The sequence below is a fragment of the Aulostomus chinensis genome, chromosome 13 (assembly GCF_037954235.1).
Source record: "Aulostomus chinensis isolate RoL2024-O1b breed Wild chromosome 13, RoL_Achi_v1.0, whole genome shotgun sequence".
Classification (NCBI taxonomy): domain Eukaryota; kingdom Metazoa; phylum Chordata; class Actinopteri; order Syngnathiformes; family Aulostomidae; genus Aulostomus; species Aulostomus chinensis.
Genome location: NC_141332.1, coordinates 8,543,066 through 8,565,568, shown reverse-complemented (window position 1 = coordinate 8,565,568; position 22,503 = coordinate 8,543,066). Strand labels below are relative to the sequence as shown.

Sequence of the window (22,503 nt, the reverse complement as noted above, 5' to 3'; positions counted from 1 at the left end):
TGGACACTTGAACATCACATCAGCAATGGACCTCTAGCATCATTGGTTGGCATTATCATTGTACACCCTCGCCTGGGGAAGGCCCCACCAGGAGTGTGCTCCTCCTCGTGTGTGTCGAATCAGCTCAGGGCCAGGCACAGCAGCAATCCTGTAGGGTGGGGGAGCTAATTTGATGTCCGTGATTTGTCCCATATCAGCCTTGTATGTATTTCTCCAATAGGTACAGTTGCTTCACAGCTGCACAACAACCATCCTTTTTTTCTTTTTTCTTTTTGCTCCTCTCAGATCATTTTGCAGCCCAACTGGCATCCTTTCTTTTGATCCAGATCCAGTTGCTGCTTCGTTCCACCACCTCCGAGGTTGTCTTCAGGGCTTGTCAGAGTTTTTCCTCTCGCACGCCCCTTCATTAGCAGTTTCCCATGGTACTGTTAGTTCCACGATGTATAGGAGTTTCTGGGAGGTTGACCACAGGTTAAGGTCAGGCCTGAGAGTAGTTGTTACTATCTCTGTTGGGAAGGCAAGCTTGTGATCCAGGTCTTCCTGCATTTTCCAGCCATGAGCCGGATCAAATAGGGTTGTGTTCTTTCTTACAGCATAAATCTAGTATTTACAATCATTTACATTTAAAGTCAGTTGCAAAGAGCAAGGATCTAACTCCAGTCTGAATGTCTTGAAAATATAAATTTTTTGATGAATCTCCAAATATATACCCCCCCCCCCCATCTTGCAACCAGGTTCTGATCAATTTGCTTGATGTTAAACAATAGTTCACCCAAATATTGCATTTCCCCTTCAAGTACTCACACATATGTCTCTTGACCTTGCAGAGATGTAGTTTTTTTTCCCTTCTGCATCACATTTTTTGACTGCATAATGCACAAATACCCAGCCACATATATTTAGCTTGAGGCTAATGGCTACTGAGGGCTAATAACAGCTACAGCAACAGAGCAACCGCATAGCTGTCCACAAATGTACATCAACAAACCCTCAAGAGCATCATCTAGTATAATCCATGTCTTTTTTTATCAAGCCATATGCTAAGTAATCCACAGATACTTTGATTTAAGTTATAAACAACAAAATATCAATTCTCTTACACATTCACCTTGTGCATTCAGTTGAACTAACCCGTTCACACAAGCTGAAGAGGTAGTTTTTCAGCTTAAATCAAAGTTTTGTGTATTACTCATCCTATGGCTGGATAAAGAAGACACCGATTATACCAGATGATGCACTTGAGAGTTTATAAACAATAGTTTGAGTAGTTTGCTGTTGTTTTTTGATAGCTGTTGTTCTGTATTTAGAGTATATGCAGGGGGAAAAACATTTTTGTGAGCTTAAAACACGTTTGTGAATACTTGAAAGACAGATACACTTTTTTGGCGAAATATTGCTTTCATATATGTGATGATATAAATGAAGCTCCAAAAACAACAGGTGCAAAAAGGACCTAGTAAAACACTTACGGATGTCCAGACCAACACACAGGCCCTCTGTGTGAGCAGCCGGATAGAGCCGGTGCTTTGATATCATGCCCACCACATCTCTCATTCTACACACCACTCTGCCATCACTGCTGTGCTCTTCCCCTCTCTCTCCGTCATGCCCTGGTTTCCTCCCCCATCTTAGACTCTTCAGCCTTTCTTTCATTTGCTTCGCACCCTCCCCATTTTTTTTTCTAAATCTCCACCACTCCTCGCTCTCTGCTCAGGGCCATAAAACAGGGGCGAACGTGTTGCCTGAATGTTTGCTCCAGAATGTAGATTTTGTGTGTGTGTGTGTGTGTGTGTGTGTGTGTGTGTGTGTGTGTGTGTGTGTGTGTGTGTACTTCCCCATTTTATGACATGTGCTGTGACTCCAACACGATGAGATCTGGTTTCCATGACTACCGATGCCCCACTTAAAGCTCCTGCTCGTAAGTTTGTGTCTTTGCATGTTCATCTGTGTGTGTGTGTGTGTGTGTGTGTACATACATCACATGTTAAGTAAAATTAACATTTTAAAATTATACTTTTTTTTGTAATCCTACTTAATATATATTTAATCAAACATTCTGTGTGCATCGATACACAGCAAATGCATCCCTGGATATCTTTTGTGCATGAGGCTGAAAATCGAGGACTTCCACTATCTTTCATGTGTGTAAGCGCTATTTAATCTTTAATGCAACTGAAGTGACAACAAGCACACAGTCAGAACCAAGGGAAACATGTTTTCCACCACACATTCTCTTACCATGTCAGCTGGAGACAATATCAGGGAACACTATGGAATGGTTGGTATGGAAACATAATTGCTGACCCCTTTAAAATACTCTTACCACCACACATCATCTAGACTGAAGATTCATCAACAGTATAGTAAAGTATTTCTTCATTCTCTCCTAATAAACAAATGTATATTTTCAATGCTACAATGCGGCACTTTTGTTTCAACTTTCTGGCAGACATTACAAAAAACACTTAAAGGGAAATACTGTATAGCATAAGCTTCTCTGTAGCTTACTCTGTTGTAACTGTTGCGGTTGTAAAACAGAGGCTACATTGTTTTGAGCATCACACAATTCCTGCTGAATAATTTATTCAATTATCAAAATTTGATCCATCTGGCCTGATAACATTTTTAAGGGTTAATTTAAGTTATTCATCTGCATTTGTCTGTATTCAATTTAGTAAAAAGGTAACTGGAAGTAGCAGGCTCAGTTGTAGCCTTCTTATTATGTGACTGTAAAACAGTGGATAAATTGTTCTGAGCCACACACAGCACATGCAAAATGAGTCATTTCAATCTCAGAATTTAATCCATTTGGTCCAAAAACATTTGGTTTAGTGAAGAAGAGCCACAAAGTTAAATCATTTATCCACATTCAAGTTTGCAGAAGGCTAACTGAAAGTAGCTGGCAAAGCTAGTGTAAGCCACTGTGCATGCTCAGTCGGCATCCTCCTGGTACTGTTGGAATGTTGCCACAGTCACAAACTCCATATACTGTGAAATGTAGAATGATTAACCTGGCAATGCTGAGCTTAATGAGCAATGTGAGAGCTTGTTTGGCTTGAATGTAAGGGGTCCTATATATGCTCGCTATAGCGTGAAAAGATCCTAAATTGAACATAATATATATACATATATATATATATATATATATATATATATATATATATATATGGTCAGCACAACAAATGGGAGAAGAGAGAGGAAATAGATCTTGTTCATTTTCAATTCAATTGTTTTACATATTAGCAATATATTAGCAAGAGTTTTACAGCATTGAGAGCACAGAAGTCCATTTTTCTTTGTTGCCTTGCATTATCTACAGATCTGTAAGCGTCATACTTTACACATCAATTGCGTCTGCATACACCCAAGCTGATACATACACACATATAGAGGAAACTCCTCCAGTGTGGGTGTTCAAATCAAAACAAACGTTGATGAGTCATCTTTCTGTGAGGCTCAGTGCTGCTGAAGCAGTCCTTCTACAGCACATCTTGTATAGGGTGCTTGGCCTGCAAGTGTAAGGTTTTCTCGATGAGATAGCAGTGTGTGTGTGTGTCCTGTCTGTGAGTCCCATATTCTTTCACAGAACATGTTCACGAACTGTCCCAAAAGAGCTGCAAATACCTTTTTTTCTCTTTATGTCAGGATGATGTATTCTGCATTTTGGGGATGAAGGCAATCTGACTTCTGTTTTCAATTTTGTCTTATTAAGTGCATAGCTCTTTTGGGGGTACTGTTTTTCAAACTGTGACTGCTTGTTTACTTCATTTCTATGTTGTTTGAGTCTGCACACCAACTACATCGAGACAAATTCCTCACAATAAACTTTACCTGAATTCTGATTCAGAATAATTTTTCAATGTTATATTACTTCATTCTGCATTTTTAATTTCGTGTTCATGTTCAATATGTTTTTAATTTTACTCCATTATTTTGACAGCTGTCATGACAACTTATTGTGTAAATATTGTGTACAATCCGTCCATCCATCCATCCATTTTCTTCTGCTTATCTTGTCAAGGGTCATGGGGGGGTCTGAAGCCTATCCCAGCAGCCTTCGGGTGAGAGGCGGGGTTCACCCTGGACAGGTCACCAGTCCATCACAGGACCAACACATAGAGACAAACAACCATTCACACTCACAGTCACACCTACGGTCAGTTTAGAGCAGGGGTCTCAAACTGATCCAGTAAAGGGCCGTGTGGCTGCAGGTTTTGATTCCAACCCAGCAAAAGCAACACCTGATTCTACTTAAATCAATTAAGCAGTTTCCACACAGTTCATTTGTTGGATCAGGTGTTGCTTTTGCTTGGTTGGAAAGAAAACCTGCAGCCACACGGCCCTTCACTGGATCAGTTTGAGACCCCTGGTTTAGAGTATCCAATTAGCCTAGTCCCCACTTGCATGTCTTTGGACTGTGGGAAGAAGCTGGAGTACTGGAGAGAACCCACGCAGGAACAGGGAGAACATGGAGACTCCAAACAGAAAGATCCCGTGCCTGAGCCGGGGCTCAAACCCGGAAACTTTTTGCTGTGGGGCGACAGTGCTAATTTACATACAGAACACATAATCGAAAAATTATATAAGTTGATCGATTAAAGTTTCAAGCAAAACCATAAAATAACACTACTGCCAAATATGTCCATCCATCCATTCATTCATTTTCTTCTACTATTCCTCTGAAGGGTCATGGAGGGGCTGGAGCCTATCCCAGCAGCTTTCGGGCAAAAGGCGGGGTTCACCCTGGACAGATTGTAGGTCAATGGCAGGGCCAACACATATAGACAGACAGCCATTCACACTCACAGTCACACCTACAGTCAATTTAGAGTATCAATCAGCCTCGTCCCCACTTGAATGCCTTTGGACTGTGGGAGGAAGCCGGAGGACCCGGAGAGAACCCACACAGGCACAGGGAGAACATGGAGACTCCAGAAAGATCCCACTGCACCACCATGCCACCCTGCCATATATGTAAAAACAGTATATTTGCATGATGAGAACTTCTGCTGTGGGAGTACACATGTGTTGCTCTATTTTGAGCACAGCAATCCTTAATTACTGATTGTATCTGTATAGATAGGACTTAAATAAAAGATCAGCGTACCCCTGACATTGAGCAGAATGGACAAAACGTGTTGTAAAGTGCATTTTAAAGCCTGTTCCACAAATGGACTTTGTGACTTTATTATGTGCAACATGTGGTTAAAGTAACATGTAAACTTTCTGGAAAACGCAATTATTGTCAATCCTCCCCAGAGTCAGACAAGAGATATACCTTTCTCACTTTTGTGTGTCTTAGGGAGCTGCAACAGAGAACAGATGACTGCTGGATACCTTAGCATAATAAATGGTAATGGGAACAAAGTTTTAGCATACTTCCACTAAAATGAATCAAATACACATTTTTCCAAAATAGTCTTTGTCTGAAATACTATAACTATGACTGTGCAAAGTATCTGTTGTGAAATTATGATTCCAAAAAAAAAATTGTTTGATGACTAGAAGAGCAACTGCTAAAATCAATCATGGCTGACTTAATATGGGAGGATGAGAAGTATTACTTTGGGTTGAATCAACATAGAGAACCTTATCTATTTGACCACTTTTTATGGCTGTATGCAAAGACTTACGATCCACCACCATTCATTATGCTAACTAGAGGTAAGCCATCAAGTCTCACCTCCCAGCTGTTCTCACTGAGAGGATAAGGAGGTTTTCTTCTGGACACTAAGATCTTGAACCTTATCTGTTCGAACCAAAATACACTGAGGAGAAACCATAGGTTTTGGAAAGTAAGCAGACACAATGGACGTATGCTAATAGTTCCCACCCACAACCATTCATTCAGATGGTCTGGGTGTCTCAGCTCCCTAATGCACACACAGAGCAGAGTATGAATGTATATGTATCTCTCCGGCTTTGAGAAGGAGGATGGCAAATAATATTTCCCAAAAAACTGACAAGTTGATGATTAAAAGAAGAATGATTCTAATCTAATCTAATCTAATCTGATTGAGTACTTTGACATCTGTATGTAATCAGGGAAATGTAACAACTTTCCACTGAACACCTTATCTGAAATTTCTGTATATTTGATGGATGATACAGTGAAATATTTGAGACTTTGTGGCCAGGCACCCCTGTGACTTATGGGTTGCCAGCCATTGGCTTTGCCAGCTTCAGTTTGGATGCTTTTCTCTCTCCCTTAGAAAACGCTCCAACAGTAATAATGATGTAAAAAAAATAGCACAAACTCTCTCTCTCTCTCTCTCTCTCTCTCTCTCTCACACACACACACACACACACACACGCACACACTAAAACACGTGTCTGTTTCTGAAGGTGTTGCTATCGTGCTACTTTTAGCCACTTACAAAAAGGCAAAGTCTCTCTGTCATTAAAGAACGAGAAACTGCAGAACTCCTGTACAGAATAATATTAACATTATTTGTTTACAAGGTGTAGCTAAGCACAAATGTTTTCTATAAACCTGCTTGCCTTACACACTTCCTCTCTTATAACCAAGAGAAATCACTAATGTACTTCTAAAGGGAGTCTCAATGTCCCTGCTCCCTAAAAGTGGCACAAGACTACTCAGATCAGCCTGAGAGAGATGAAGAGCTTCTAGACAAAAAAGGGCCAAAGGGAAGTCTGTGTAAGAGCACAGATTAATACTAGCCTTCTGCCTTTTTCTTTATTCATATGAAAATAAGATCTTAGCTTAAGCCTGCCACTGAGGGTCTATGTTTGAAGCCCCACAGCAAGAGAGAGGGAGCTTCAAGGAACAGGGACAACAGTGCTATAGTTGTCTATGAAAATTAATCTCTGAGACCGAGCTCTTCATCAGGAGGAGGCGATGACTGAAACACATAGCCCAGATGAGAGGCTCCAGTTGAAGAATGTAGCAGTACAAGGATGCTTTTGAGAGATAACGCAATCATTTCAATACATTTAATTACATATTAAATCTTTTCTCATACATGACATGTAACATTTGTTTCCATGATAGATCTTAATCATGACAACCACTAGCAGTGCTTATACTGTCATACCACTCTAACTTCCCTTTGTGGTGACTTCAGAATTGTAGACTGGGGATGATAACTGTTGAAAATATCTGATATCGAAATGTGCCATGCTTATAAATGAGTCGGAATTGATGCTTGAGCTGGAAATGTTTTAGATACAGTATTTCTTGATGTTCAGCTCTCCTAAAAGATGGATTGGGAAATATCATTTCTCTATTAGAAAAATTTAGCAAAAAAAAAAAGTCAAGTAAAATTGCATATTCCATGTTGCAAAAATCTAACCACATTTGGCTCCATACTCATGAATCCTCCAATCAGATTGGGCCTCTTCAATAATGAAGAGTGCATCACGAAAAATTTCCAACTCCACCAGTAGACCATAACTCCCCCGGCAGTATAATGTGACTGAGGAAACAATTTGAAAACAGGGACATCACCTTTGAGCATCTCAAATAGTCCCCCTGCCATATCCCTGAGGGACTCTAAAGCCATCCTGACAACTGATCTTTCAGGTTGCCATAAAAATGTACTTATCGTGAAACAAAACTTAGTACTGTTCAGCTGATAACACAAATCGTGAATCTACTAAATCCCCTTCCCCCAGCCTTAAAAGGCCCACCAAAGGATGATCATTATTTTTCACACACACACGATTAGAGGTTACTCATACTGTCTGTTTGAAGCGACATGCTGAAGAGGCCAACTACAAAAAAAAGCCAAGTGTAATCGTTGCGTTTTGCCTTATATGGCAGGCAGCATTGCGCTGTCCACGGTGCTGAATCTGACTGTAAGGCTGGCACTGGGGAAGAAGGGGGGTCAGGGGGAGGGGGGGGGCGGTTGCAGCTAACTACATTAATCACACACGCGCTCGCGCACATGCAACACACACACACACACACACACACACACACAAACGGCGAGTGGCGATATGAGTCAGTGACATCCATTGATGAGAGGTGCTGCTGCCCCTGGGATCTACGGAGTATAGATGCCTAATGACAGTGTCCAGGGCCCCTCTCCCAGATTAACGGGGGGCATTCATTTATTACACTGCACCGGCTAAAACGCATACTTAAGAGACTTGAATCAGGATCAGCGGCTAGAACCACATCAGCCTTCAGGTTTAGATAAGGAGACTGCATGACCAGCACACACAATCACACATGCAGAGTGTGGCCCTCCGCGTTTAGACCACCACGACCACCACCACCACCACCACGACCACCACCACCACCACCACCACGACCACCACCACCATCATTCCTAATCACAATCATTACCCCAACTAACCTTTCATCCAGTCCAGCACTTGCTTTGGTGTCCATTTACTTATAGGTTCCATAACCAGAGCCATGGTGTCACAGTCTCTCCGAGATGAACAGCACGGGACTCGATGCGGGCAACATATAACGACCTGTCAGTCACATCTGGAATGACACGACGGTGGATCAGTGTGAGAATACACAGAAACGGTTGTCAGTTTAAGTCTCCCCATCAGAGCATGGCTGCCTGCAGAAACGGTGAACGGGATGCGGTGGTGCAATCCACGCGCACACACAGGAGACACGCGCACTCTCTCTCTCTCTGCCTCCCTCCCTCCCTCGCTCCTTTTCACTCTCTCTCTTTCTCGTGCCTTCCCGCCAGCAGCCCGCGCGCTGTGAGAAGTGGATTCGGTGGACGCGAGGGGATAGAGCGACCCCTCCCCTCTTCTCTTTCTTCCCCTCCTCTCTCGCCTGCCTCGCTGCAGCATCACAAGGGCCACCACTCATAATACAGAGCATGGAATGGTGCAACGCAACCCCCCCCCCCCCCCCCAGCTCTGCGAAGACAGATGATTTGTACTCAATTGGTGGAAAATCGACTACTAGGTAACCCACTATTTACAAACACTGGTAGCGCTTACAGAAATTATATTAATTATGATGTGTGAAGGTGGAGTTTTGCCATCAAGGATCAGTACTCATATCACCTCCCGGAGATGTACGTTACATTTTACAAGACAGCTAACTGTTAGTTCACCATCTTTACAGGAGAAAATCAGCATCAGTTGTCAGGCGGTCAGATGGGGGAAACAGCGGCCCCTGCTGCGCACCTGAGACACAGGTGACGTCATGGATTAAAGCGCCTCTTCCTATCTTTGCCCTCCTCCTCTCCTTGCCCCCCCCCCCCTTCCTCCTCCTCCTCACACAAAGTAGACGTTATTATCTCGCGGGAGCATTCATTAATTCATATGCATTCCCTAGCCCCTTACCGTGAATGCCTGACCCTAACCTTCAAACAGACAGTTAAACTTGTGGGGTCCCAGTCTTCAGGCTCCACAAGTGTAGTTAAGCAAGACACATCACAAATTAGGCCCACTTCATCTATTGAGACACAAAAAGAAAAGCAAAAGTTGGCTTTTCTTAAATATAAATATACTTATATTTTTTTCTTTTGACATGTTTTCTTTCCATTTTTGATCCTATTGAAGCACCAAATACATTAGATTAAGACAGGAAAAGTTTAACAATTTTAATATTTGACATTATAGTCAGATTTATACAAAATAAAATATATTCTCAAAAAGTCCATTTTTTAAAGAAGAAATAAAGAGCATGAGAATATGACAACACACACTGTAATTAAAAATGTCTTTATTGCTGATATATACATACAAACAAACGTGACACTATGAAGCACCTTCAGATAATACAAGAGCTCTACAAAGTAAAAATAATGACTTGAGAAGTCAAATGAAAATATAATATGGCAGTTAGTGCCTTTTTTGTCACTGGCAGGGTTCATTATGAGGGTCAAGATTTGCTCTATTGTGCTCCTCAGAGTTCAGCCTATGAAATAAGTCCTACAACTTAGAAATAAGTTAGCACTGTTGAATGTGCGGTTCCCTTGTCTCAGAGTCAGTGGACTTTTGTAGAGCTTTCAGTTAAAATGCTTTATGTAAGGTCTGTGTTTCACATTGGTTTAAGATATTTTAAGCTTTTGTTCTGCATCATAAAATATGTCAGGTGAATATACCAAACAGGGATTTCAAAGCGTTTGTGTGCCTTCAAAAATGGCAGCTGCTGTCAGGTGTTAAAACGAGGCTACGGAGGTTGCCGTGGACAAACCAGAGGAAGCTCAAAGTTAGCTGTGATAAAGTTGAAGTCATGGGTCCATAGTGTATTTTCAACCACTTATCCTGTTAAGGGTCGGGGGTGGGGTTCACCCTGAACAGGTCACCAGTCCATCACAGGGCCAACACATAGAGACAGACAACCATTCACACTCACAGTCACACCTACAGTCAATTTAGAGTATCAATCAGCCTCGTCCCCTCTTGATGTCTTTGGACTGTGGGAGGAAGCTGGAGTACCTGGAGAGAACCCACACAGGAACAGGGAGAACATGGAGACTCACACAGAAAGATCCCGTGCCTGAGCCCGGAACCTTCTTGCTATGAGGCAACAGTGCTAACCACTGCACCACTGTGCCACCATATCCTAATGTAAGTTCTTTCATTCTAATGATTGGATTTGTGCGTCAAATATCACAAGTTGCAAGTCTCAATTTAAGTTTGACACAAAGGTTATTTTCTGACAGAATATCCAGTGTAAAATTCCCATTGGCTTTAAACTGAAGGAATCCAGGGTGATGCTTTCAGTGTGGCCTGCAAAAATAAATCTTCCCTGTGGCATTGTATTTGACAGGGTACGATGATCAAATCTTAGTGATTGGTGCATTATCACTAAGTCCACTATGAATAAAACCTTGGTGTGGGACAATATGGGTCATTGTCAAAAGTGTAAAGCTTTTAGATGGCTTCCTCTTACTGCTGCTTAAGGAACAAAAAAAAAATTCTGTGAGGTACTTACTTAAACCATGGATTGACCTGTTTAATGGATAGCAAATAATACATTTCATAATAAAAATAACTGACATAAACACCATTCCTGGAGTGGGAGAGTAATCAACATAATACAGTGGATAAAATAATTTGTATAGCAGAAAGCAGTCACAGGGCTGGAACTGCCATACTGAAACTAGGACCTGGACTGCGTGGCGTTTCTGAGCCACAGATTACCAATATGTGCAACTTGCACTGTGAATTTTTGCGCTGGCCGGAAAATAGAGCCTTTCTCTGTTCATTGTGCACCAAGTTTGTGTCATTGTGACTATGTAAAGGTACTAATAAGGCTAATTTCTTAAAAAAACAACAAAAAAAAATTTTTTATAACAAAAAAAAATCTCACATAGCAATTTAAATAAAGAACAAAATAGTTCAATTAAAAAAGAGGTGCGGAAGCATTTGCTGCATTATACACTATGTTACACGATTTTAAACTCATCAGTCATTGGTTTCTGCGTTCTATGTGCTGTAAAAAAAAAAAAGGGGGGGTATTCACCACATATCAGAAATTATACAAACGGATTTGATATGTCTGTGATAGGCCAATATATCAGCCAACCATCATATCAGACAGGCCCTAATTGAAACAAGTGAAATATTTGACAGGTAATTTTCTACTTCAGTTTGGATTCCTGTTGACTATATGATAATGTACAGTGGACTCAGTTTGTTTAATCAATCAAAATACTGATAGTTTATTTTAAAGGAAATAAAAATAAAATGCAAAACATTATTCAAACATCTACACATGAAGCACAAATGTGCTTCTCCCTCAGGATCATAAAGAATCAATCATATCCCTTATAAATAGACTTCACACTAAGTAACACAAGCAACAGACAGGGCAACATTGTGGACAGAAATGAGAGCAAATGGGGATAATAATTGATCAAATTAAGTTACGTGAAACCTAGTTTATGGCTCGATGTCTGGTCAGAAAGCCAACATGTGAAGAAATTTTTCCACAAATAAGTTTTTGGTTGGGTTTGTAGTGTGTATTCTTGGATATTCTATGTCCATCGCTTTTCTGTAGAGGTTCAATAATAGTCTCTGATTATTAGTGAAGCAGAGATGTTTTAAATGCAGTTTAGAGAGCGGAACTTGTCACTCATATTTGTAACTGTATATGTGTTGTGATTTTGACGATACTCACAGTCTGCAGGCCACGTCTTTGTGGCCACACATCCATGCTACCGCTGGATGGAAACGAGGTGGCCATGCAGATCACTGCCAAGTCTCCGTATTTCTACATCGTCACCACTGCGCTTCTACTCATCCAGCATCAAAGAGTGGTGAGACTTTAAAAAAAACCCTGTTTATCCGGGGTACTGTAGGAGGTTGAAAGATAAGAAAGCTCCCAAAATATCAGTTCCTCTTTATTTAATAGAGTACAAAATTAATGTAAAACAGGGGCAGCATGGCTCAGGGGTAGCGTGGCCATCTAGTAACCAAAGGGTCGCTGGCTCAATCCTTGCTCCCCCCGGTGACCATACTTAAATAACCTTGAGCAAGATAGTGAGCCCCTTATTGCTCCTGATGGCCTTTCAACGGGCTGTCAACCCGTCCAGAGTAAACCCTGCCTTTCATCCAATGTCAGCTGAGATAGGCTCCAGCCCCCCATGCAATACTGCGGGGAGCAGCTGAGCAATAAAGCATCTCTGCAGCGGCCGGGTCTCTTCCAGCCTCATACCCAACAGGACATGATAGGTCTCTACTCCTAACACAGGAAAAAGCTCCCCTACCTTTCTATGTTCACTACCGGCTATTGTAAAAGTTTTGAAAGACGTTGGCCACACAGGAAGATGAGCGCACAAGCGATCATCCATTGGTTTCATCATTCTTGGTTTAGGGCAGTAAATTACAGTGCTTACAAATGTAACAGTTGTTTCAGTTTTTAAGCTTGTATTGTGTCCATCAGCTGTAAACTCCACTGTGTTGGGGGGAAAAAAAAAGAAAAAAAAAATATATATTCATATATAGTAGACCACTTTAGTGTAAGAAAATGAGCATATCTCTTCTCTCCCAGTGGAGAGTATCATTCTCAGCAAATGAGAAGAAGACTCCATTCAAGATTCTGCACAGGTGCATTTAAAATTTTCCACTCACTCAGCAACACAGCTATTGTAGGGCCAAAAAAGGACAGTTCACACTGCAAGTATGTCAGGGTTTCTTCTGTCTGTCTCAGATAAAATTAATCAATGAATTAAATAGAAATAAGCGACGGGGTTTAATCATAGATATTGAAAGACAGAAAACAGTTTTTTTTTTAATTCATTTTTTCAATTTTATATATAATTGTATATATGTATTTGACATGTCTACCAAGGATTAAAAAAAAAACATTTCACAACTTTTATTATGTCTTAATAAACAAGAAACATGAAATCATGTTCAACCTTTTTCCATCATTTCAGTATGTGAGACATAATCAAAAGTTAAAAGAAAGAATCCAAACATTTCACTCACAGGCAAATTAAAAGGCTATATTTTTGCAGGTAAAGTTAAATCTGAAAAACCTAAATATATCCTGTTAAAGGATACTTGGACATAGTCAGGTGTTTATTTTCTCATCCCCAGCTCCATGTCTGTGACCTCCCTCCTCCAGCTCCACACTCAACAAAGTCAACGGTGGGCGGGGCAGCAGCGCTCAGTTTTCAACCTCTCCAACTGTCACAGCCATGATCTTGAGCGCCCATTGGCTCCTGTCTGCGAACACGTCACAATCATGATTAGAATTGATGATCGGACGGTCTGATTTCATTGTCTAGCAACGGGGACTGGTGAAGAAATCTGCTGAATTAGAACGTTCGTCTGAATTTGACATAAAAATGGTAAGAAAGTGATTTCACTTTTGGCTTCAGTGTGTACCGTCATGTTTTTTATTCGTATCCGCTCCAAGTCAGGGTCAGGGAAAACAGCCGTGGCAGAGGTCGGGAAACAACAGATTTAAAGGAAAAGTTCAGCTGCAGCTATCCATTTGGGGAAGCTATGCTAAAGCTAGCTAGCGTCGACAAGCTGTTATGGCCGCTCGGGCCTGTAAGCTAACGTCTGCTGTTTGAGATAATAGACGCGGTGCTTACCCGGTTTGTTTACTGTCTGGATTTCCGTCCTATCGTGAAGGCAAATGCTTCCTTCATGGCCATTTTTTTTCCTCATGCTCATTCTCTTTTCTGGTCGTGTACAGACGTGACGTGCCCTCAATTTGTTTGCTAATTATCTCTATTATGTTTCCATATTGACTTTGGCCATGCGCAGTCAGCCTTCCAAAATAAACCTGCTGGATGCTTATTGGTCGCACAACATTCCCGTATGTGACATCTTCTGTGTTTAGTGGAAACCTGGAGAGACGTAACACTTTACCACCATTGTACAAAGAGGAAACACCATACCGTTACAGTATATACTACACTGTATATAAGGGCTGGTTAGTGCCACTACCCCCCCAAGGACAGAACACAAGGCAGCTGTTTAACAAATTGATGACACTAAAATCTCCATTTCCGTCACACACTGAATGATGCTGACAATATAGCCACGGTGTGTATTATTTCACCTTGTCTTTACTAGGAATGACATGGAATTTGAATATAGTTCCCTATGAAGCTATTAAATGTTATTTAGTTTTGATTACTACTAAACTGCATTACACTATTTGTATTGCAACCTTAATTCAAAGTCACACATGTACATACAAATAGCATATTGTATGTTACATTTGTAGATAGCTATTTGTTTGGTTGATGTATAGTTGATGCTGACACTAGCTGTGTTTTCAGCGACACTAATATTCCTGTCAAAATCAGAATATGAGATGAGATGACAGAACTTTGTCTCACCCCTCAAACAACAAGTAGTGCAAAGAATAAAGGGGACACAGAAAGATCAACAGGCACTGTGCTAATTTCTCCAAATGTTGGAACGCTACATGCAAAATTCAGTATCAGGAACATTACAGTTCCAGTCAGGTTTCTGAGAAAAGACATAGTAATAATTAGATGAATTGTGTGATGTTCTGCAGTCATTAGTGTTGACCTTCATTAAATACAACTTTGTTTCTCCTCAGTCACATTACCCAACAGTGTGCCAGGTGCACTGAGGCAGGATGAGTAGAAGCACAGTGGTGACAATGTAGAAATACGGAGACTTGGCAGTGATCTGCATGGCTACCCCGTTTCCATCCAGTAGCAGCATGGATGTGTGGCCACAAAGACGTGGCCTGCAGACTGTGAGTATGGTAAAAATCTGCACTCGTAATATGGACACAATGGAACTGTGGGTGATTAGATTTTCCAAGCATTTGATATATTGATGAAAGCTTAATATTAAAAAAACAGTGACCATGTTTGTGGCATATTAGAAAAAGCACAGTTAAAATGATCATACCATAAAACAAGAAATATCTATGTCTTCATGTTTGTCTGTAACCGACTCAACAACTGTTCATCTGATAGATGTCATCCTTGGCATGTCCATTCCTGGTTTGAAGTCAGGTTAGAGATGACAGGTAGAATGACTGAGATCAAAGTCAGAGGGAAGTTGTTTTTTTTATGTCACAAACCCTGGCCTCACCCCTCCAACAATAATTACTGCACTAGTAAAATCAATAATGGCTTTAACCCAGGGAGAGGGTAGACTCCCCATCCTAGTCTTGAAACCAGGTCCATGGGGATTCAAACATGGCTTTTGACCATGATGCCAAAGACCTTGGTGTTAAAGCCCATACTCAGTCATAGAGATTCCATGAAGAAGTATTCCATTTAGATGTTTTGGGTCTGGTTTCCTGCTGTCATACATTGCGCCTTACTGTCACACTGTTATGACTGTTTGAATAGTGCTATTGCTAACATTGTCAGTCGTATTAGAACAGCTTTGCTGATAATGACAAGTCAGAATGACTGCTGTGAAAAAAAGCCTGTTGGCTACAAATGTTACTGCAGTATATGAGACGAAGAAAGGAAATAGCATACGTGCGGTGAATTTTTCTGTTTAACGTGAAGTACATCTCTTTAACTGGATAATTTAAAGAATAGTAATAGTTTTTGGTGTCTGTCTTTGTCTCTCAGATGAACCTGCGATCGGTATTCACAGCTGAACAGCAGAGGATCCTGGAGCGTTACTATGATAATGGGATGACCAATCAGAGCAAGGCCTGCTTCCAGCTAATACTGCAATGTGCACAGGAGGCCAAACTGGACTTCAGTGTTGTCCGAGTAGGTCCATAGCAAGTTTATGTTAGATAGAGTAAGAAGGGAGATTGACAAGTCTTAATTACAATTGCATGTGTTTTCAATGAGAGATGTAATGCTATAATGACCCAGGTAAGTAAAAGAATGTGGGGTTGTAGTGAGATTCCAATTAGTGTAAAGTCATTATATATTGTCCTCACTTTGCTGAATTAGTCTCTGCATTATTTTGGACTATTTCACAATTGACATCACTCAGCTAATTCTTCTCCCTACAGACATGGGTTGGCAACAAAAGGCGTAAGCTGGCTTCTAAGGTAGACCAGAATGGAGGCATGTCCCATTCCTTATCCAGTCATGGACTTGCCGGGGGACTACTGTCCAATCACACATTAGTTGGAAATGCTCTGTCCAATCACAGCCTGGCAGCAGGGGCCCTGCTCCCTGCTGAAATGGCTGCAGCACGGAACATTCAGAATCGTGTGCACCTTCTCCCTCCATCGTCGTCTTTCCCCTCTTTCTCGTCATCATCTTCCTCTCCTTCCTCTTCCTCTCCCCTCAGCAGTGGGAGTAACCACAACAACAACAATAATGACGTCATACTGACTGGGATCTACTCTCTGAATTCCGTCCCTCGCTCACGACCAAAACCCACAGCCCCATCATCTCAGTCAGAGTCAGACCTCCCTGCACACCCAGCTTCGTCTTTGATCAACCAAACTCTGCAGAGCAGAACCAGCTCCAGCTCCGGCTCCTCACCTCTCCACTCCAAGCTTGTCTCCCTGTCTCAGAATCTGCCATCCCTCACATCTGCCTCAGGGCCTTTAGTCTACACTGCAGTCAGGAAGGGAAGTCTGTCCCTTGGGGAGGCAGGGGTAAATGCAAGAGCAGGGGCAGTACCTCACAGCTGGACTAGGCAGTATGGTACAGTGCAAACTCACCCTTGGTCCTCCTCGTCCCAGTCACAGCTTCAGCCCAGACCTCACTCTAACCCCCAACCTCAACCCCCTGCTCCACAGAAGACTCGGGTTTCCCTCCCTGTCCAAAACTCTAGTCCTTCCTCCAAGCAGACACCCTGTATTCAGCGGGTCTTCACCTTATCAGAAAGAGAGGAGGGGGCTGGACTTGCATCTACTCCAAGGAGGCAGGAGATTCATAGACCATTGCTCCACACTCTGGACACCAGTCATAACTTCTCCATTGCCATGGAAACTGCAGATGAAGAAGACGAATGGCAACGGGAAGAGGAACTGGCAAATATGGCTGCTCAGAATCACATCCATGGGGAGCAGACGTCACCTTCTGCAGAGGGAGGAACTCATGCATTTCCTACGACTAGCACCAAACTCCCACCATTTCAGAGCAACACAAGTCTTCAGGGCAGCTACACAGTACCGACCTCACTTACAGGGGAATCCAGCTCACAGGTAAAAGGTTAACTTCAAAGGATTGAAGTTAAGTTAAGGTAAAATAATTTTTCCAGTGCTCCCATGTGAATTAAAAGACTAAATGTGTGTTTGCAGATTTCAGTCAGTGTGTCTGCTGCCCCCTGGGTTATCAGCAACTCCAGAAAGAGAACAGTGAGTCCTATCTCTCTCTCGGTATATATATATATATATATATATATATATATATATATATATATATATATATATATAATATGTGTGTGTGTGTGTATATGTATGTATATACACACACACACATATATATATATATATGTGTGTGTGTGTATATACATAGATATATACACACATACACACACATATATATGTGTTTGTGTGTGTGTACATATATATATACATATATATGTATATATATATATACACACACATATATATATATTATATATTATATATATATATATATATATATATATATATATATATATATATATATATATATATATATATATATATATAAACAAGTGTGATGTACTGTAGGGTTATCCCACATTTACAATGATGTTGTCTGGCAAATTATAAAACTAGATGTTGCTTAGCATCCATGTATGTTGTGTGCTCAGCTGCAGGATCGGACCCAATTCAGCGATGTGGATCTCATCCAGTTGAAGCGCTATTGGGATAGAGGCATGACCAGCTTGGGCTCTGTCTGCAGGGAAAAGATCACAGCTGCAGCAAACCAGCTCAATGTAGACACTGAAATAGTCAAGGTAATAACTTCACTTGGTGGAAGTTAAATTCTGCATAAACCCACTCTCAAAAGAATTTTAGCAAATCAAATGTGCTGGTTCCCTAGAGGCATCACATTTCTGCAGGATCACTGAAATTTCATATTGTCTGGTGGGGAGTTGAGGACATTTAGGAGAAGGAGAATACCAAAATTAATATTGTTTGGGCAAAGTTAAGTCGTCATATCTCAGGGCAACTGTAGGAATGCTGAGGGACAAAATAGGCTCTCAGTCCTAACACAAGCATGTAACCCACGACTATCTCACTTAGGACATGTGGTATAGAAGACATGTATTTTCCTGTAGAGAGATGTAGTATATCACTATTTGGATCATTTTAAATTCCTCTGAAATTATTACATGAAGTCGCTGCTCTACATCTTGTCCCGTTGATATAGACTGTTCAAAGAACAATTTTCAACAACTTTTAAGGATCAAAAGGGTATCCCCATGTTCTTAATTAACCAGTCAAAAGAATTTAAGGGGCCCTATCAGCAGAAGCGAAATATAATGGTCATAAATATATTTCAGCTTGTGTATGTCACATATACGCAGAACAATGAAACCAAACATCATATCTACATAGGGAGTGAAAACATGTTTACTCATGTTTGGTAATTTCATTCCAAATTAGCTACAAGCTAACACAAAACTTTGACATGATAATTTCTACTATCAATACTGCTTCTGTTGCTAACATTTTGTAGCATGTTCAAAAATGGGATATTCCAGAACATTTATCACAACAGTCTTGTAAAAATAACTAAATCATTATATTGAACATCACAGTGATAATTTAATGTACACATTAGCTCTCATGTTCGAGGTGATATCAGAGACATAATGCCTTTGACAGGTAGCCTAATGGAATGCAAAATTATCTTGAATAAAACCAGGGATTTATCCAATTTTGAACATTGATAGGAAGCCTTTGCATGTACAGAACTCTCCAAAATATATAAAATAGGCCATGTATAAACGCACTGTGGTGCAGAAGTGTTGCCTGTTCTAGAAGTTGAGTTCAATTTTGAAGTAAAGCTAATTTGTATGGGATTTTGTGCATTTAAACTCCTTTCTTACTCTTTTGTCCACACCATTGACATTTACGTGTCCTTTTTTAAAAAAAATTTTTTTTTTTTTTTTTTTTTGCTTTCTGGCTGGCAGACATGGATCAGCAACAGACGGAGGAAGTACCGTCTGATGGGTATTGAAATCCCTCCACCCAAAGGTGGGCCTGCTGTGTTCTCAAGCTCATCCCCTGAAAATGAATCTCCTGTGGCTCTTAGCCCTGACGAGGAACGGCTCAGAACGCCAGAACTGGGAGATGACTTGAATGATGGAGGATCTGTCTGTCTATCTGAAGGTGAGGCCTCAGATACCTACATTTGGGGATATTGTGATACCAGAAATTTGGTATTTGTCTTTTTTTTACAGCTGACTTTCTACGATTCAGATCTATTGTTTCTCATGCCCTCAAGTGTTTATCTTTGTTTTAATGCCAATGCTATGTGCCTCCTCTTCTAGATGGCACCATTGACTCACAGCATAGAGACGAAGATGGAACAGATGTGACCATTGCTTCTCCACTGGCTAATAATGTGGTACCTCATTATTTACCTGATACTACAGTTAAGCCTCATTAAAAACAGCCTCCTAGAAATAGTTGCTGGTTGAAGCAGCAGTAATGTGCAAGTGTAATAAAATGGAGTGGTCAGTTGGCTCATTCCACATTTGAGCGTTTGATCTCAAACTGTGTTAGCAAGTATGAACAACACTTTAGCAGCGTGGGTCACATATGTGACCAGTCACAGTGGGACATACATAAATCCAAGTTTTGTAGATCCAGTCCAGGACCAAGTATTAATTTCAAACTGTTTTTTGACACGCGGTACAGTCAAAGATAACAGGCATGTAAGAAGAAAAATAGTGATCAACTTTAGGTAACTTTAGGGCTAACACACACAGTTGGCATCTAAGCACATGTCACTAACCAAACTAAGACATTTAGGAGTCTAGTTTGGGTGAAAGAAAGTAGCTTCTATCGCATGAAACTCTTCAACAGTTAGTGAACAGTGGTTCCTGGAAAGGGTCATTTCTTGCTTTTCTAGGTCTTTGACCAATATTTCCACACAAGCTCTAAATGGAAAAACAGTCCCACAGGCAAGAACAGTCAGTTGAACCGGCATAGCTAAATCACTTCCAATGGAAATATATCTATAGTTGCATATCATCATACTGTTCAACAGTAATGGGCCTATTTACCTGAGACAGTAAACTACAGAAACTGTATTTAAGAAATACTGCATTTAACATAGGAATAATAGGGATTAAATGTCCACATTCGAACAAGGGCAATCTGATTATACTCCTTTTTTTTTTTTTTTTTTTTACAGAAGATCGAAATAATTGATGAGGATGAAGAAGATGATGAAGGTGAAATAGTGGCTTCTGATTTAGAGCAGATGCAGAGCCTGCTGGAATTCAAGGTGAAGGCACAAACACATACATTTCTACTGTGTAGAAGAGGCATGTTTAATTTTCAAAGAGTTTAGGTTCTGGATCAAGTTTTTGTTTTCCTTATTTTCAGCATGAGGAAGTGCAGTTCTTAGAAAATGAGCTAGAGAACCAAAAACAAAAATACCAGGAGCTTGCCAGCTTCACCAAGAACCTGCTCAGTGCTGTGAAGAATCACGATCTGGAGAAACAGCAGGTAATTGAACTAACGGTTGTTTTGGAATATCAACTTGACATGAAACACTGTCATTTTCAGATTCCAGTCGATTTGGCTTTTCAGCACCATAGTTCAACCAACTACCTACCGTCTACCCTAACCTACATTCTCACCTAAAAGGTGCTTTAAATGTACATAAATAGTTGTTGTAATTTACGACAACAGTGGCATTATTCCTGTCCTCTGTTCCAGAAGACAATACTCTTGTGTTGCCGTTCTTGAGAGGTGAGTAAATAAATTATTCTGCGGCCAAACCAAAGACAGGAAATAATTGCAAGTCTTCTTGACTTGAAGAATCACTGTTAAGACTCTGGGGTTTCCCACCTGATGATTCGAACCTTCCCTGTTCATGGGCCAGCCCTAATTTGTAACCTGAAATGCATCTGTGTGCTCAGGAACTCATTGCCAGTCTACCTCAGCCTTCAGACCAGGACTGGGACACGGTGGAGAGAGGAACTCTGCCTGATGTTGTGTTAGAAGACAAATCCTCTAACCACAATGAAACCCCGACACCTGTCACAAGCACCATTGGCCATACACAGGCACCAGTAAATGAAGACGTCCCACCAGTCACCATAAAAAAAGACGGTTCTATGACTGAAGTTACTGAGCCCTCTGCATCAGAGGAGCAAATGCAAGGAGCAATTCAAGAACAAGAGTGATACTCTACATCAGTTCAACTCAGCTCACAGAGATGTTACCATCGTCCACACAGAGGCTGGTATCAGACGACATGGTTTTACACTAACATACACAATCTCTGGTTAATCACGCTTCATGCCCAGTGCCTGTGGATTGATGCTTCACTATGACTGTTGGGCTGATGCCTTTTTTACTGCATATCATTCGCCTTCCTCTGGTCCAGTCCAGAGAAAATAATAAACAACCTCTAACTTATCTATGTCTGTGTCCTGTGTTCACTGACAGTTTATTCATCTTAGAGGAGGTATTTTGTAGCCCATTAAACTTTACTTGTGAAATTTGAATGTTCTGTATCTACTTACTGTCAGTCAGCTCAAACCATCCACTAGCTTGAATTCAGGCTGGCTGCATACAATTTAGAATTGATTCAAAATGGTCTCTAAATGTCAATAAATCAAGAGGGAACTCTTTGAGGTTTTGCTGCAAAAAAAAAGGAGACATATCCTTGTACCTCACAACACAAAACTTGTGTGCTTATTGATAGGAGAGAAACAGCTGGACAGCAAGTGGATGAGCTTTAAGCCTCTTATTTCCTCTTGTACAAGGGATGGACAGGCTTACGAAACACAGGCTATAAAACATTAAATTCTTAAGGTCAGAGGCTCACCACTAAAGTACTGACCGAGTGTACCCTGTCAACCGGAATTTAAACTTGTTTGTTCTAACATTGCCCATTTAAGCAAATAGTCCGTCATCCGGATGCATGTTTGTCATACACAACATGTCATACAGCATCAGGGCCCCCACGCGACCACGTCCTATCTCCCTCCCCTTCATCTCGA

General features: G+C 41.0%; 2 protein-coding genes across 12 annotated transcripts in view; one reads left to right on the top strand and one right to left on the bottom strand.

Annotated features, from left to right (window-relative positions):
* The window catches only part of LOC147250775 (connector enhancer of kinase suppressor of ras 2), an 80,885-nt gene extending 72,261 nt beyond the window's left edge, over window positions 1–8,624 (bottom strand). For all 3 annotated transcript variants that reach the window (XM_086223038.1, XM_086223040.1, XM_086223039.1), the window contains exon 1: window positions 8,322–8,624. In XM_086223038.1, the coding sequence (XP_086079164.1) occupies window positions 8,322–8,385 (64 nt within the window). In that variant the 5' untranslated portion in view covers window positions 8,386–8,624. The remainder of the gene's footprint in view (window positions 1–8,321) is intronic.
* A 4,961-nt stretch (window positions 8,625–13,585) lies between these two features.
* On the top strand, window positions 13,586–21,907 carry hdx (highly divergent homeobox). 9 transcript variants are annotated; one of them, XM_086223033.1, is made up of 13 exons: window positions 13,587–13,748; window positions 14,981–15,142; window positions 15,981–16,127; window positions 16,379–17,527; window positions 17,624–17,680; window positions 18,124–18,270; window positions 19,453–19,651; window positions 19,813–19,889; window positions 20,682–20,774; window positions 20,876–20,998; window positions 21,059–21,139; window positions 21,212–21,244; window positions 21,415–21,508. In XM_086223033.1, exons 2-11 carry the CDS (start codon window positions 15,077–15,079, stop codon window positions 21,134–21,136), a joined length of 2,136 nt encoding a protein of 711 aa, XP_086079159.1. In that variant the 5' UTR covers window positions 13,587–13,748; window positions 14,981–15,076; the 3' UTR covers window positions 21,137–21,139; window positions 21,212–21,244; window positions 21,415–21,508. The 9 variants fall into 9 exon arrangements, with proteins under 9 accessions (XP_086079158.1, XP_086079157.1, XP_086079161.1 ...); XM_086223034.1 differs by having other exon boundaries at window positions 21,215–21,244; window positions 21,415–21,507; XM_086223032.1 differs by having other exon boundaries at window positions 13,586–13,748; window positions 20,876–21,139.
* Window positions 21,908–22,503: the final 596 nt, after the last annotated feature.

Excerpts from the sequence above, each read along its gene's own strand:
- hdx (XM_086223029.1), top strand. The coding sequence starts at position 15,077 with ATGGCTACCCCGTTTCCATCCAGTAGCAGCATGGATGTGTGGCCACAA. Across the intron at positions 18,271-19,452 it reads TAGACACTGAAATAGTCAAG|ACATGGATCAGCAACAGACG; the intron begins GTAATAACTTCA and ends TCTGGCTGGCAG. Across the intron at positions 20,775-20,875 it reads AGAGCCTGCTGGAATTCAAG|CATGAGGAAGTGCAGTTCTT; the intron begins GTGAAGGCACAA and ends CCTTATTTTCAG.